This window comes from Eriocheir sinensis, chromosome 6 (assembly GCF_024679095.1).
Source record: "Eriocheir sinensis breed Jianghai 21 chromosome 6, ASM2467909v1, whole genome shotgun sequence".
NCBI lineage: Eukaryota > Metazoa > Arthropoda > Malacostraca > Decapoda > Varunidae > Eriocheir > Eriocheir sinensis.
In genome coordinates this window covers 13,961,377-13,974,976 of record NC_066514.1, presented here as the reverse complement: position 1 = coordinate 13,974,976, position 13,600 = coordinate 13,961,377, and the positions used below count along the sequence as shown (strand labels likewise).

The 13,600-nt window shown below is 46.4% G+C and overlaps 1 protein-coding gene across 1 annotated transcript in view; it reads right to left on the bottom strand.

Annotated features, from left to right (window-relative positions):
• Positions 1-7,047: 7,047 nt before the first annotated feature.
• LOC126987087 (uncharacterized) overlaps positions 7,048-13,600 on the bottom strand; it is a 16,614-nt gene continuing 10,061 nt past the window's right edge. Inside the window, exon 2 of the mRNA XM_050843760.1 lies at positions 7,048-7,095. Within this exon, the coding sequence (XP_050699717.1) occupies positions 7,048-7,095 (48 nt within the window). The remainder of the gene's footprint in view (positions 7,096-13,600) is intronic.

The following is a 13,600-nucleotide window of genomic DNA, read 5'->3' as shown; positions in this document are numbered from 1 at the left end:
CTACTTTGAACCTAGGCTCCCGAGTATCTAACCCCACCTGATATCGCTGTCCATGAATTTATCTAATCTATTTTTGAATATGACAATTGTATTGGCACTCACCACATGACTGCTAAGCCTATTCCACTCATCCACCACTCTGTTAGTAAACCAATTTTTGCCTATGTCCCTGTTGAATCTGAGTTTATCCAGTTTTAACCCGTTACTTCGAGTCCTACTAAGTTCTCTTACCAACAAAACCTTATGAATATCCCCCTTATTAAAGCCCTTCATCCATTTATAAACCTAGATCATGTCTCCACGCACCCGTTTAACTGTCTAACACGATAGGGTGGGTGCTTCTAAACTTTTGTATTGCGAATAAGGCTGCCTGTGAGACGGAGTAGACAGTAAACCTATCGACAGGCAAAGTGAAGATGGTTCGAATGGCTAAAAGAATGGCAGATAGTTCTGCAGTAAAAATTGAGGCTAGTGCAGGTAAGTTTCCAGAACAGAAAAAGTCTGGAAAGACAGCTCCAAATCCAACGCCAGCATCGGATTTGGAGCCTTCCGTATATACTGGTACAGATGTGATGTGACTAGCGTTTGGGACAGGAACAGCTGTCGAGTAGTTCCCGCTGAGATGCTTGCTTTGTTAAGGTTGAAGTACCGGCAGAAATGTATAGTTGGGAACTCCCATGGCGTGATGGGGGGTATCTGAAAAACTACTGTTGGGAAGTACGGTAGTGAGAGGTCCCCAATGGTTTTCCGGACACGGAGCCCAAAGGGGCGGGGTAAGAGAGGCTTGTTTCTGTATAAAATATCTTCATTGATGTCTATGACAATGGTGTAGGCAGGGTTGTAATCTGTACCAATATTTAATAAGAAGTTCGTCTCTCTGCAAGTCTAAAATTGGCACTCCTGCGTCGACTAAAAGACTTGATATAGGGGATGATCTAAAAGCACCGATTGACAATCGAACTGCAGCGTGATGAACTGCATCAAGTGTGCGGAGGTGGGCGGTTGTTGCCGATGTGTATACTTCGCAGCCATAGGATAGTCTTGACCCCGATGAGTGCCTGGTAGAGGCGTAGGAATATAGTGCGTTCAGCGACCCATGAAGTGCATGACAGAACATGGAAGAGATTGAGGGATCTCATGCACTTTGTTTTTAAGGTTTTTAGGTGTGGAAGCCATGTGAGGCGCCTGTCAAAAGTGAGTATCAAGAACATGTGTTCTTCCACAAAAGGTAGACGTAAACCGCAGATGATGAGATCAGGGTCTGGATGGTGGCCTCTCAGGCGGCAAAAGTGCATGGCAACCGATTTAGATGGTGAGAATCGGAAGCCATGATTATCTGCCCATCTTGATATTCTGTGGATGGCATGTTGGAGTCTTCGCTCCGCGTTGGACATCCGAGACGCTGAGTACCAGATTGCCAGGTCGTCGACATAAACCGTCTTGGAGACTGGCCCAACATACTAGACCTCTTCCTTACCTCTAACTCTTCTGCTTACTCTGTCAAACTGTTCTCTCCGTTGGGCTCCTCCGATCACAATCTTATTTCTGTATCCCGTCCTATCGTTCCTGTACACCCTCTGGACCCACCTAAGAGGTGATGCTTCTGGCATTTTGCTTCAGCTCGGTGGGACGACCTGAGGATGTACTTTCCCGATTTCCCGGGGAATGATTACTGCTTCCAGGATAGAGACCTCTTTGTGTGTGCCCAGAGCATCACAGAGGTGATTCTCTCAGAAATGGAGGCATACATTCCACGTACTTTCTCTACTCCCCATGCAACAAAGCCTTGGTTCAATCACGCTTGTTCTCGTGCTCTCAAAGCTGGAGAGGCAGTTCACAAAATGTACCAGAGTCTTCAAACTCCCGCTAACCATGACCTTTACATTTCCGCCCGGAATCGTGCCAAATCTATTCTTCGACTTACCAAAAACTCCTTTATCCAAAGCAAATGTCAACACCTTGCTTTCTCTAATTCTTCCAGAGACTTCTGGCACTTAGCCAAAAATATCTCCTCCAATTTCACTTTTTCCTCTTTCCCGCCTCTTCTTAATCCAGACGGCAGCACTGCCATCTCTTCTATATCTAAGGCTGAACTCTTCGCTCAAACTTTCTGTAACAACTCAACACTGGACGATTCTAGGCATATTCCTCTTGCTCATCCCCCCTCCGACTCATTTATGCCTGTCTTTAAGATTCTTCCTAATGATGTTTGCTATGCCCTCTCTGGCCTCAACTCTCAGAAGTCTTATGGACCTGATGGAGTGCCTCATATTGTCCTTAAGAGAGCAAGAAGATCGCCAGCAGGACGCCCCTTGCGAGACCCATACTGGCGACCAGATAGGAGGTTAGAAGTGGAAAGGTGCTTTTGAATCTTCCGGTTAAGGGTTGATTCAAAAGCTTTAGATAGACAGGAAAGTAAAGTTATAGGGCGGTAGTTTGAGGGATTGGAACGGTCACCCTTCTTAGGCACAGGCTGTACAAAGGCATAATCCCAGTATGAAGGAAAGGTAGATGTTGATAGGCAGAGACGAAAGAGTTTGACCAGGCAGGGTGTCAGCACGAAAACGCAGTTTTTAAGGACAATAGGAGGCACTCCATCAGGTCCATAAGCCTTCTGAGAGCTGAGGCCAGAGAGGGCATAGAAAACATCATTTGGAAAAATCTTAATAACAAACATAAAGGAGTCAGAGGGGGGATGAGTAGGAGGAATATGCCAAGAATCGTCCAGGTGGGAGTTCTTACAGAAAGTTTGAGCGAAGAGTTCAGCCTTAGAGACAGATGAGAAGGCAGTGCTGCCGTCAGGGTTAAGGAGAGGAGGGAAAGAGGAAGAAGTGAAATTGGAGGAGATATTTTTGGCTAGAAGCCAGAAGTCACGGGAAGAATTAGAAAAAGCAAGGTGTTGACGTTTTCTATTGGTAAAATAAGCTTTGGTAAGTCGGAGAATAGATTTGGCAAGATTCCGGGCTGAAATGTAAAGGTCAGAGTTAGCGTGAGTTCGGAGTCTCTGGAACCTTTTGTGAGCTGCCTCTCAATCTTTAATAGCACGAGAACAAGCATGATTAAACCAAGGCTTTTTAGCATGAGGAGTAGAGACAGAACGAGGAATGTATGCCTCCGGGCACACAGAGGGGTCTCTCTCCTGGAAGCAGTAATCATTCCACGGGAAATCGGAAAAGTACATCCTCAGGTCGTCCCACCGAGCTGAAGCAATATGCCAGAAGCATCGCCTCTTCGGTGGGTCCAGAGGATGTACAGGAGCGATAGGACAGGATACAGAAATAAGGTTATGATCGGAGGAACCCAACGGAGAGAACAGTTTGACAGAGTAAGCAGAAGGATTAGAGGTAAGGAAAAGGTCTAGAATATTGGGCCTGTCTCCAAGACCGTCGGGAATACGAGTAGGGTGCTGAACCAACTGCTCTAGGTCGTTGAGGAGAGCAAAGTTGTAGGCTTGTTCACCAGGCTGGTGAGTAAAAGAGGATGAAAGCCAAAGCTGGTGGTGAACATTGAATTCTCCCAAGATGGAGATTTAAGCGAAGGGAGAGTGAGTCAAGATGTGGACTGCTCTGTTGAACTTGCTAACTGCATGCCTCCCCCACTCCCGCGGCCCCGCTGCACACGACTTTCTACTCATGCTCATCCCTATACTGTCCAAACCCCTTATGTAAAAGTTAACCAGCATCTTCACTCTTTCATCCCTCACGCTGGTAAACTCTGGAACAATCTTCCTTCATCTGTATTTCCTCCTGCCTACGACTTGAACTCTTGTAACGGTGTACCGGGGGGCGTTTAAAGGCGTTGATTAAGACTTCAGCTTCCTTAAGGCGAATATATTCTTAGCCTATAAGTACAGGAGCGTCGGAGCGAGAGCGACTGCCGTTGTGTGTCAGTCGGACTCTCGTGAAGGAGTGACGAGTTACAGATTGGAAAATAATGAAGTTACAATTGGTCACGTATGTCAAGGTGACCTCCACGCATGATGAAATGCTTTGTATACAAACTGAGACGGTAAACACTGACGGACGACATTCCTATAAGGTGGCGTGATATATCTGTCGTGGGTTTTTTCCATTGACAATTGTATGCCTAATTCGTGGTGATATTAAATAATAACAATAACAATAATACATTGATATCCTACTATAACACTGCTCGGTCACCTTCCAGTGATCGCGACCTCGCGATTTACAAAAATCTAACTAGCAGTCTAGCTACCCTTATCATACATAGTGGGATCATGTTAAGCAGAATGCATATGATACAATTTCATTAAAACACTGGCTATGTAAGAACAGATGTGTAGTCATAATATAAATAGTGAGAGGTAAAACACAACGTGTGTGACGTGAATCGTAATAAATATCTCAAAAGACAAATATAAGGACACATGTAGAAGTATCCATCAACTGGCATAGTTACAGACAATGAAACGTTCATTTAGCACCTAAAAAAAATACAGTAGTGAAACATAGTACAATGTTAAGTATAGGAGCAGGGGAATGCCAGTTTTCTGTCATTTGACTTGCTTGAGAAAAGGAAAAACTACCTTGTCAGTGGCCTCCCTGCATCCAGTCGCCGTGTCTGCACAACCAAATAATCGTGCAGGACAGGTAGCACATGACGACGTGACTGACGAACATCAGAAACATTGGTACAAAAATTCCAGGGTACAAGTAGGGGAGATGCAAGTATTAAGAACATAAGAACATAAGAACGCAGGAGTCTACAAGAGGCCGGTAGGCCTGTACGTGGCAGCTCCTTTGACCCTAAGCTCCCGTGTATCTAACCCCACTTAATATCGCTGTCCATGAATTTATCTAAACTATTTTTGAATGTGACAATTGTATTGGCACTCACCACATGACTGCTAAGCCTATTCCAATCATCCACCACCCTGTTAGTAAACCAATTTTTGCCTATGTCCCTGTTGAATCTGAATTTATCCAGTTTAAACCCATTACTTCGTGTCCTACCCGGTTCTCTTACCAACAAAACCTTATGAATGTCTCCCTTATTAAAGCCCTTCATCCATTTATAAACCTCGATCATGTCTCCACGCACCCTTCGCCTTTCTAGAGAATGCAAGTTTAACTGTTTGAGTCTTTCCTCGTATGGCAAGTTTCTCAACCCCTGAATCATCTTAGTCATCCTCCTCTGCACCGATTCTAACATTTTGATATCCATTCTATAGTAAGGTGACCAGAACTGAACCGCATAGTCAAGATGAGGTCTAACTAATGTTAAATATAGTTTGAGGAAGACTTCGGGGCTTTTGTTGCTTACGCTCCTTGAAATAAATCCCAGTACCCTATTAGCTCGATTTCTAACTTGAATGCATTGTGCCCTTGGACCGAGATCAGAGCTCACTAAGACCCCTAAATCCCTCTCGCACCCAGACCTGCTTATGAGAGTGTCATTTAAGCAATAGTTATGTGAGGGGTTGTTCCTACCTACACTCAGAATACTGCACTTCCCTACATTGAACTCCATCTGCCATTTATCCGCCCAGTCATTCAATCTGTTGAGTTCACCTTGGAGAATACTAGCGTCCCGATCCGACTCAATTACTCTACCGATCTTGGTATCATCTGCAAATTTACTAACATCACTACTAATTCCTGTATCTAAGTCATTGATATAAATAATAAACATAAGTGGACCTAATACCGAACCTTGTGGGACCCCACTCGTAACACATCCCCAGTCAGATCTTTTACCATTAATTTGCACTCTTTGGTTCCTATTGCTAAGCCACGCCTTGACCCAGTTCAAAACTTTACCCTCTACATTCAGGCAGCGTTTCCTCCAGGATTTCTGCAAACTCTGTTACGTTTGCGAAAGATAATGAATTAAGGGAATAAGTCACATAAGAGATGCTGGAGATATAATGTAGACCCTGAAAGTTCTTATGGAAAACAGGTGTAGGTGGTAGCTGTTTGTAAGGGCACAGGGAAAGAGCGTCAGACACGTTCACCCGGGTGAGGCCGTCTCCTTGCAATATTGCAAGAGTGAGTAGCTACCCGTTGAATACAGAGCGAAATCCTTCGCGATTAGAACAAGAGACGGGGTCGTGTCCAGGACTAACACCCTGTCCTTAGCGGAAAAGGGAAACGGGACAATTTCGTGTGCCGTCTGAAACGGAACATGCATGATTATGGCATCGGGGGTGAGGCTGGACTCAATCAAGGGGTAAAAATATTGACTCATGTCTGGGTTGAATAAAGGTTTGAGACTATAATTTTGATACCCGAATGGATAGTCGTTCTCAAATCGTGTAGAGGGAACAAGGCAGGTGTGACTCTACCGTGCGCTGCATCAACCATGTTGCTAATAACCTGCTGATTTGCCGTTGCGACAGAGTTAATGACGTTTTCTAATACATGCAAGGCCTGATCTAGGAGGAGAAACTGATTCACCTGGTCGATCTGCTTGACAACTATGTTGGTAACTTCTACCATCTTATTTGTTTGCTCTAGCAGTTCCTCAATGTGAGTACGCAATCGCGCAAGTTTTCTACAATTGGCGTTGATCACCCTGCGATTTCGGGCAGCAAAGGAAAGTACATGAGCGTAGTGGTCCCGCAAATCGCGCACGCCCTCGTCGGTTGCCGTACCGAAGAGGAACTTTGAGGCAGACCCAACGAAGTTGAGCAACCCCCTCTTTACCCGAGAGTGAACTGAGTGAAAACTATAATCTATGTCTACCTCATCAACTTTTCCCCGTAAGAACAGAGTCCTACTCTCCAGTAGTTGAAAAAGATTCAGAGAGTTGGTACTAGAAGGTGCCTTTGATTCCCTAGTCTTGGTAGCCCGTATGGCGTCTGCCATGCCGAGCAGTTTTTCTGAAACTATCCTGATTGCGTCTGTGGTGTTGGTCAAGGAAGTATATGGATATTTTACGAGGAGCACATCTTCTATGAGGAAGACCTCTCCTATGTGTGCCGTGAGGGGGCCAGGCTTCAGGTGGATGGGTGTCGTTGCAAGGAGCCGAGGTACAACAACATCATGATCTGAAAGTGGTTGGAATGAAGTATTTATACCCGTGGTCTCAAATTATAGCTATGGGTGGGGGTATGATCTTGTTGAGCATTTGACTCTGAGGGGGAATGATCAATATCAAGGTCCAAAGGTGAGGGAATTACTTTCAGACGATCACTGTGAATTTCTAGACTGACTCCACTATTTGACTCTAGAACCTCGAACCGATTTCCCCTGACATTCCGAACAAATCGGTAAGGACCCACAAATTTAGCCCCCAGTTTCGAACTCCTATCCGCTTGCTTAATCATGACTGTGTTACCCTCTTAATTTCACCGGGACGGCCTGTTTGTGTTGTTTTGACATCATTTCAACCTTTGTAGCTTTTAACATACTCCCAACCTCTGAGTGTATCTTGAAAAACATATGCATCTGCTGTTGTGCGTACCTATCAATGTTGTAGAAAGGTTGTTGTGGTTTTGTTAGGAAGTCGTACGGAAGACGTTTCTCCACCCCATATAAGATGTAGTAGGGAGACTTCCCCGTAGAGTCGTTTACCGACGTATTTATGGAAGCGGCTATATGCGATAGCCAATCCTCCCAGTTATCGTGAAGATCGTTCACGATAGGCCTGATGACCTGTAATATTTTCGTATTAACCCTCTCCACCAACCCATTAGCAGCTGGGTGGTAAGCTGTGATGAAGGATTGCGTGATGTTAAACTGAGCGCATATTTCGCTCAATACCGTGTTCCTAAACTAGGTGCCATTGTCACTCAAAAGAATTCGAGGAGACGAATGTGGACACAACACGTGCGTCACGAGGACATGGTCCACGCGTGTGGCTGTCTTGTCTATATTAACAACATCCCATGGCTCCTCTGGTACTGGGTATTGCAACATCGGTGCTGGCCCTTTTACGGACCCTTTGTGTTTAGCACAAACGACGCAATGTGCGACATGTTTTTCTACATCAACCCGTAATGTGGGCAAGTAGTATTTTCGTCTGGTGACAGATAGTGTCTTGTCCCTTCCTGGGTGACCCGCAATGGGTGTGTCATGGACCAGCTTAAGCGTCACGGGGACGTATTTGTCTGGGATGACCAGTTGTTCTATAGGTACTGGTTTGGTTGGCCATGACCTACAAAGGAGGTTGTCCTCTGAGAGGAAGAATTGTGAAAAGGGAACTGGCACTTAAGAACATAAGAACATAAGAACGCAGGAGTCTGCAAGAGGCCGGTAGGCCTGTACGAGGCAGCTCCTTTGACCCTAAGCTCCCGTGTATCTAACCCCACCTAATATCGCTGTCCATGAATTTATCTAGTCTATTTTTGAATGTGACAATTGTATTGGCACTCACCACATGACTGCTAAGCCTATTCCACTCATCCACCACCCTGTTAGTAAACCAATTTTTGCCTATGTCCCTGTTGAATCTGAATTTATCCAGTTTAAACCCGTTACTTCGTGTCCTACCCGGTTCTCTTACCAACAAAACCTTATGAATGTCTCCCTTATTAAAGCCCTTCATCCATTTATAAACCTCGATCATGTCTCCACGCACCCTTCGCCTTTCTAGAGAATGCAAGTTTAACTGTTTGAGTCTTTCCTTCAGGCAGATTTGTTTCGTCTCCCGACTCTAGGGCGTAAATTAACCTCTTCCACACCGGGTGGTCTCGCTGAGCAGTGTGTAGCTCAGGTGAAGTGAAGTTGTGGATGACCTCTGGGGTGGTAATCGCGCCTATCGGAATATTTCGAGATAAGGCATCTGCGACCACATTTGTTTTCCCGGTGATATATTTTATCTCAGGATTGTATGCTTGAATCGTTAAGAACAATCTTGCCAGACGACCGTGTAGGTTTTTTCCCTTGAAAAGATCAGTGATGGCCGCGTGGTCCGTATACACCACAATTTTGTACCCCATCACTATGTCTCGAAAATGCTTCAGAGCCCAAACTATGGCAAGAGCCTCTAGGTGGGTAACAGAATAGTTCTTTTCCGCAGTTGTTAGTACTCGACTGGCGAACGCTATTACATGCTTTTTGCCGGACTATCTGTTTGCATAAGAGCGGCTCCTATTCCACTAGCCAAAGTGTCGGTACAAAGCTGAAAGGGGTCCTTGAAATCCGGAAAGACAAGGACCGGAGCCTGTGTAAACACTTTCTTTAAATCCTCAAAGCTCGTTTGTTGAGCTGTGAGCCACTGAAATGGTACGTCTTCCTTTAATAGATGGGTTAGGGGACTCGCGCGTGCTGTGACTCCCTTTATGAAAGTCCTGTAATAACCTGCGACTCCCAAGAAAGACCGTACCTTGTCCGCAGACGTTGGCTGAGGGAACTCGGCAATAGCTTTTATTTTGTCGTCCACTGTGTGGATGCCGAATTCGTCCACGACATGCCCCAAGAACTTGATCCGAGTCTTTAAGAATTTACATTTGGTGATTCTGAGCTTTAATCCGACCTCTTGAAGTTTGTGTAGGACTGCTTTTAGTGTTTCCATGTGTGCATGCACGTCTTTACTTGCTATGATGATGTCGTCTAAATACACATAAACAGAGCTGCCCAGCAAGTCACCAAAAATACTGTTCATTGTCCTTTGGAAGGTCAAGGGAGCTCCTTTGAGCCCGAATGGCATCCTCGTCCACTCATAGTGACCATGAGGTGTGCTAAAAGCCGTTATTTCACGGGACTCGGGGGCCATGGGCAGTTGCCAGTAGCCACTGACCAGATATAGAGTCGTAAAGACTTTATTTCCTCTACCGAGACACATCAGAAGATCTCTAAGAACGGGAAGCGGAAAATGATCATCCACGGTCGCGTTGTTCACACGCCGGAAATCAATCACAGGACGATAAGAGCCGTCTTTCTTTGGAATCAGAAACAAGGGTGAATTCCACGGGGAGTTCGATTCTTTGATGACACCTTGTTCTAACATATCAGATATAAGTTGCTGCACAACTTCCCTCTGACTGTGGGGGAGCTTGTATGCATTGCTATATACAGGATTGGTATTGGGTTTTAACTTAATGTGGTGTACAGCACACTGCGTAACTCCAAACGGCTCGCCTGGCACAGCAAGCGCCCCCCTATATTGTTCCAGCAGCCGGACTATAAGGTAGGCTTAATTTCGTAATAGTATGCAACTTTTAGGAATGCCTCTACATTAGCTGTGTCTTGTTTATGAGAATCCTGACACGCCGAGGTTATGCCTGAGACTTGGGCTGAAGGGTATTCAGCTGGTTCCGGGGCTACATTTTTCCCATACACTAGACACTGGCATAATCTAACACCGTGTTTTAAGGATACAGGGGATCCTGACGTGTTTATTATCAATGCCTCTGCGATACCTCCCTCCTTGACTGTCGCGAAAGTTACCTTCACCGTCACCCGGTGTATGTATGGTGCTCCGGCGATACACATATCACTGCCCGTTGGAGGGGCGTTAGGTAACCGGATTTTGCAGCACGATCCGGAACTATTTGCGAACCTTCTACTACTGCCGTTACTGTTCGCCTGAAGTCTGTAATGTTTTCGTGTGGTTTGACCGTACGAGGTGACACTTGGGCGGTGGCAGACCCTGAGTCTGTGGTGGGTTGGCCAATTTCCCCCTCTGAGGGCGGGATGACAGGTGACATAGGCGATGTCCCATCCCCTGTATGCGTCGTCCTTGATACACGATCGCGTTGCTTTCAGGGTTTATGGTTATGTGCAGGTCTTTCATGGCGTTTAATCCTAAGATCCCATCCACAGGTAAGACAAACCTGCTAGATACATAAGAAATCTCGAAAGGGACATACCTTTTCATGTAAGCTGACTGTTAGTGGACCTCGCCCTAGGATTATCAAAGTGGTGCCTGTCACGCCTACCACATTCAGGTCGTTCTCTTGGAGCGGCCAAGTTTTCTCTCTCGCCTGTCGTGTCAGTGATCTGTAAGCGAATTCTGAGATTACATTGACTGTCGCGCCTGTGTCTACCGCTAAGGTGAGTGAATTTCTGCCCACCTTGCAAGGGAGGGCAATAATGCTTGTCCGTCCCAAGGCGGCAATGACGGAGTCAAGTTGCTCCCAATTAGTATCGTCCTTATGGGATACTTGGATGTATGCCTTGGGGCTGTCACGAAGTCATGCCTTTTTATTCTGAGAAGAGGAGGAGTGTGGTGTACTGTCCGCTGAGGACTTGTTCTTCTGTTCTTCCTTGGCCTTTTGTATTGCATAACAACTGTCTGAATCATGAAAACAATTCCCGTGGACATGGCAAAAGGCAGTCTTCCGCTGATGGTTTGGCCTAGGGTTCCTGTGTGATGAGTGATGCCCGCCCCTGTAACCTCCTGATCTCCTATCAGAGCCCTGTCTTGAGTGTGTTGATTCCCTACGTTTCGCGAAGCAAGAATGTTCAGAATGTCCTGATTGTTTGCAAAAACTACAGGTGAGAGAAGCCTTACGTTGTGCCTGCAATGCTGCGGCTGTTGCGAGGGGTTGATGGTGAGTGTGTTCTTGAACCTTAACTTCTAACTCTGAGACGAAGTCAACCATTTTTCCGCCCGGTTTGAAGGTCAAGGGAAGGACAGAACGGCGGTGCTTCTCTGAAATTTGAAACAAGTAAAAAAGCAACTCCAGAACTGTCTTCACCTGTTGTTTTTGCATACTGCCGCCTGGGAGCCACTGGGCGTCTTCGAAACTTTTGACACAGTCAACCGCCAGCTGATTTGCCTCAGTCATGGCGTCCCAAATCGGCTTTGTTGAGGATTTTTTTTGGAGGGACTCAACCGTGTGTGCGATCTGTCTAACGATGTTTGGTTTACTCCCGCCTCCGAAGATTTTTATGAAATTTCCTTTAAAAATTTCATAGTTTACTCCAATGTCCCCCGAAGCGAACGCTGAGGACTGCATCAAATTTAGTGCCCGAGAGCCTGGTAGTTACCAGGACCGAATGAATGCAATTTTATCATGACCTTCCATAATGGAGGAATTGGCGATGGCAGACTCACAAAGATCGAGGAACTGTCTCGCTGAATAATTTGTTTCGCTGCCAGAGAACTGCCGAATACTGGCGTGAGTTGGGATGACCTGAATCGGGGGAGGGGGGTAGTGGGCAGTGCGCTCGGCAGGAGGGGGGGGAGGAGGTGGATTGGTAGGCATTGTGATCGGCTGAGTGGGGGTTAAGTATTCAGACGCACCCGGGGATGGAAGGGCCCCTCTGGGATTGAGGAGTACTGTGTACCTGAACGTAAATTTACAACATGAAGGTCATTGATGACTGAGCCGTGTTCCACTTCTCCCTCACCCGAGAGTGTCCTTGTTCATACTATGGTTTAAATCAGTTACAATATATGAACATATTTTGATAGCTGTAATTACTAACGTAACGTGTCTGAGTTAAAAGCTTGCGCAGTACCCCTAAAAAACAAGAAAGGATGGCTAGCAAGGTGCCAGTTAGACGTAATAGAAGTTAAGGTCATAATGTTAGGTTATAAGGTAATTTTATAATGTTATAGGTTATATGAAATCATAACCAATAATAGCAGCGGGTTGTTGGGTAGAAGTAAATGAGTATTCCCTTAAAAGTGCGGGTTCCCCCCCGAGCGGCGAAGAGAAAATGTAGCAAGGGCACACTGAGGAAGATGAAATTAGATTAGGGAAATCACAGTTTTTACCGCTAGCAGACAACAAGAAGGCTCACTCTCGTAAGCGAATGATCGTTACTCTCACAATTATGACTGATTAACAGTGTTAGATACGCAGAAATAAAATATTCGTGCCTCTAATGTAAAGTTGCTGAGTTTGCATTTGGAAAAGTATTTGGAACAGGTACAATACCGATAAAATCAGTTGACGTAGAGTTGGGGACGAAAGGGTGTCGACGCCTTTGGGTACGTGCAGCCTGTGGAGTCTCGTTGGAAGACCATGGCCGCGGCAGGAAGGCGGTGAGAGTTGATTGAAGGGCGGACCTCGGGAGAATTGGAATGGCTGCTGGAAACTGCTCATTCAGCGATGTGACTGGCCGTGGCCAGTGGCAGGGCAGGGCGAGCGGCCGGAACACTGCGGCCAGACGTAGAACGGCTGCGGCGTTCTTGTTTTATTGAGAGATGGGGCAGCGGTTGTAGATATGGTGCCTTGGGTGCGTAACCTCTTGAGAAGACGCCTTGCAGGAACGGTAGTGGTAACTGCTTGCAGTCACCGGGAGATGTCCGCGGTTGCCCTGGATGACTATTTGCCGGAAGAGGTTTGGGCCGATGCTCCCGGCAGCGGCGGTGTTGCCGTTCGCTGTGTTGCTAGGTGCTTGTGGGTTATGTGGGCGCAGCTGCGAGTGCCTCCTTCTGCGCGACGCGGAGGGCTTGGAGTGCTTGTAGCAGATTGTGGCCCTCGCTTTCGGCTGCGCCGGCCTGTGGGTGGCCCGGCCCGTAGGTGGCTTGTGACTCCTTCCTCCCGTTTACGCCTGTCCCCGGAGTTGTTGGTGAGTTCTCGAGGCTTGGAGCTCGTGTAGGAGAACTAGGTAGCGATGGCTATGGCACGTTGGGACACCGGCTGCCGCCAATTATGTAACGGTATACCGGGGGGCGTTTAAAGGCATTGATTAAGACTTCAGCTTCCTTAAGGCGAATATATTCTTAGCCTATATGTACA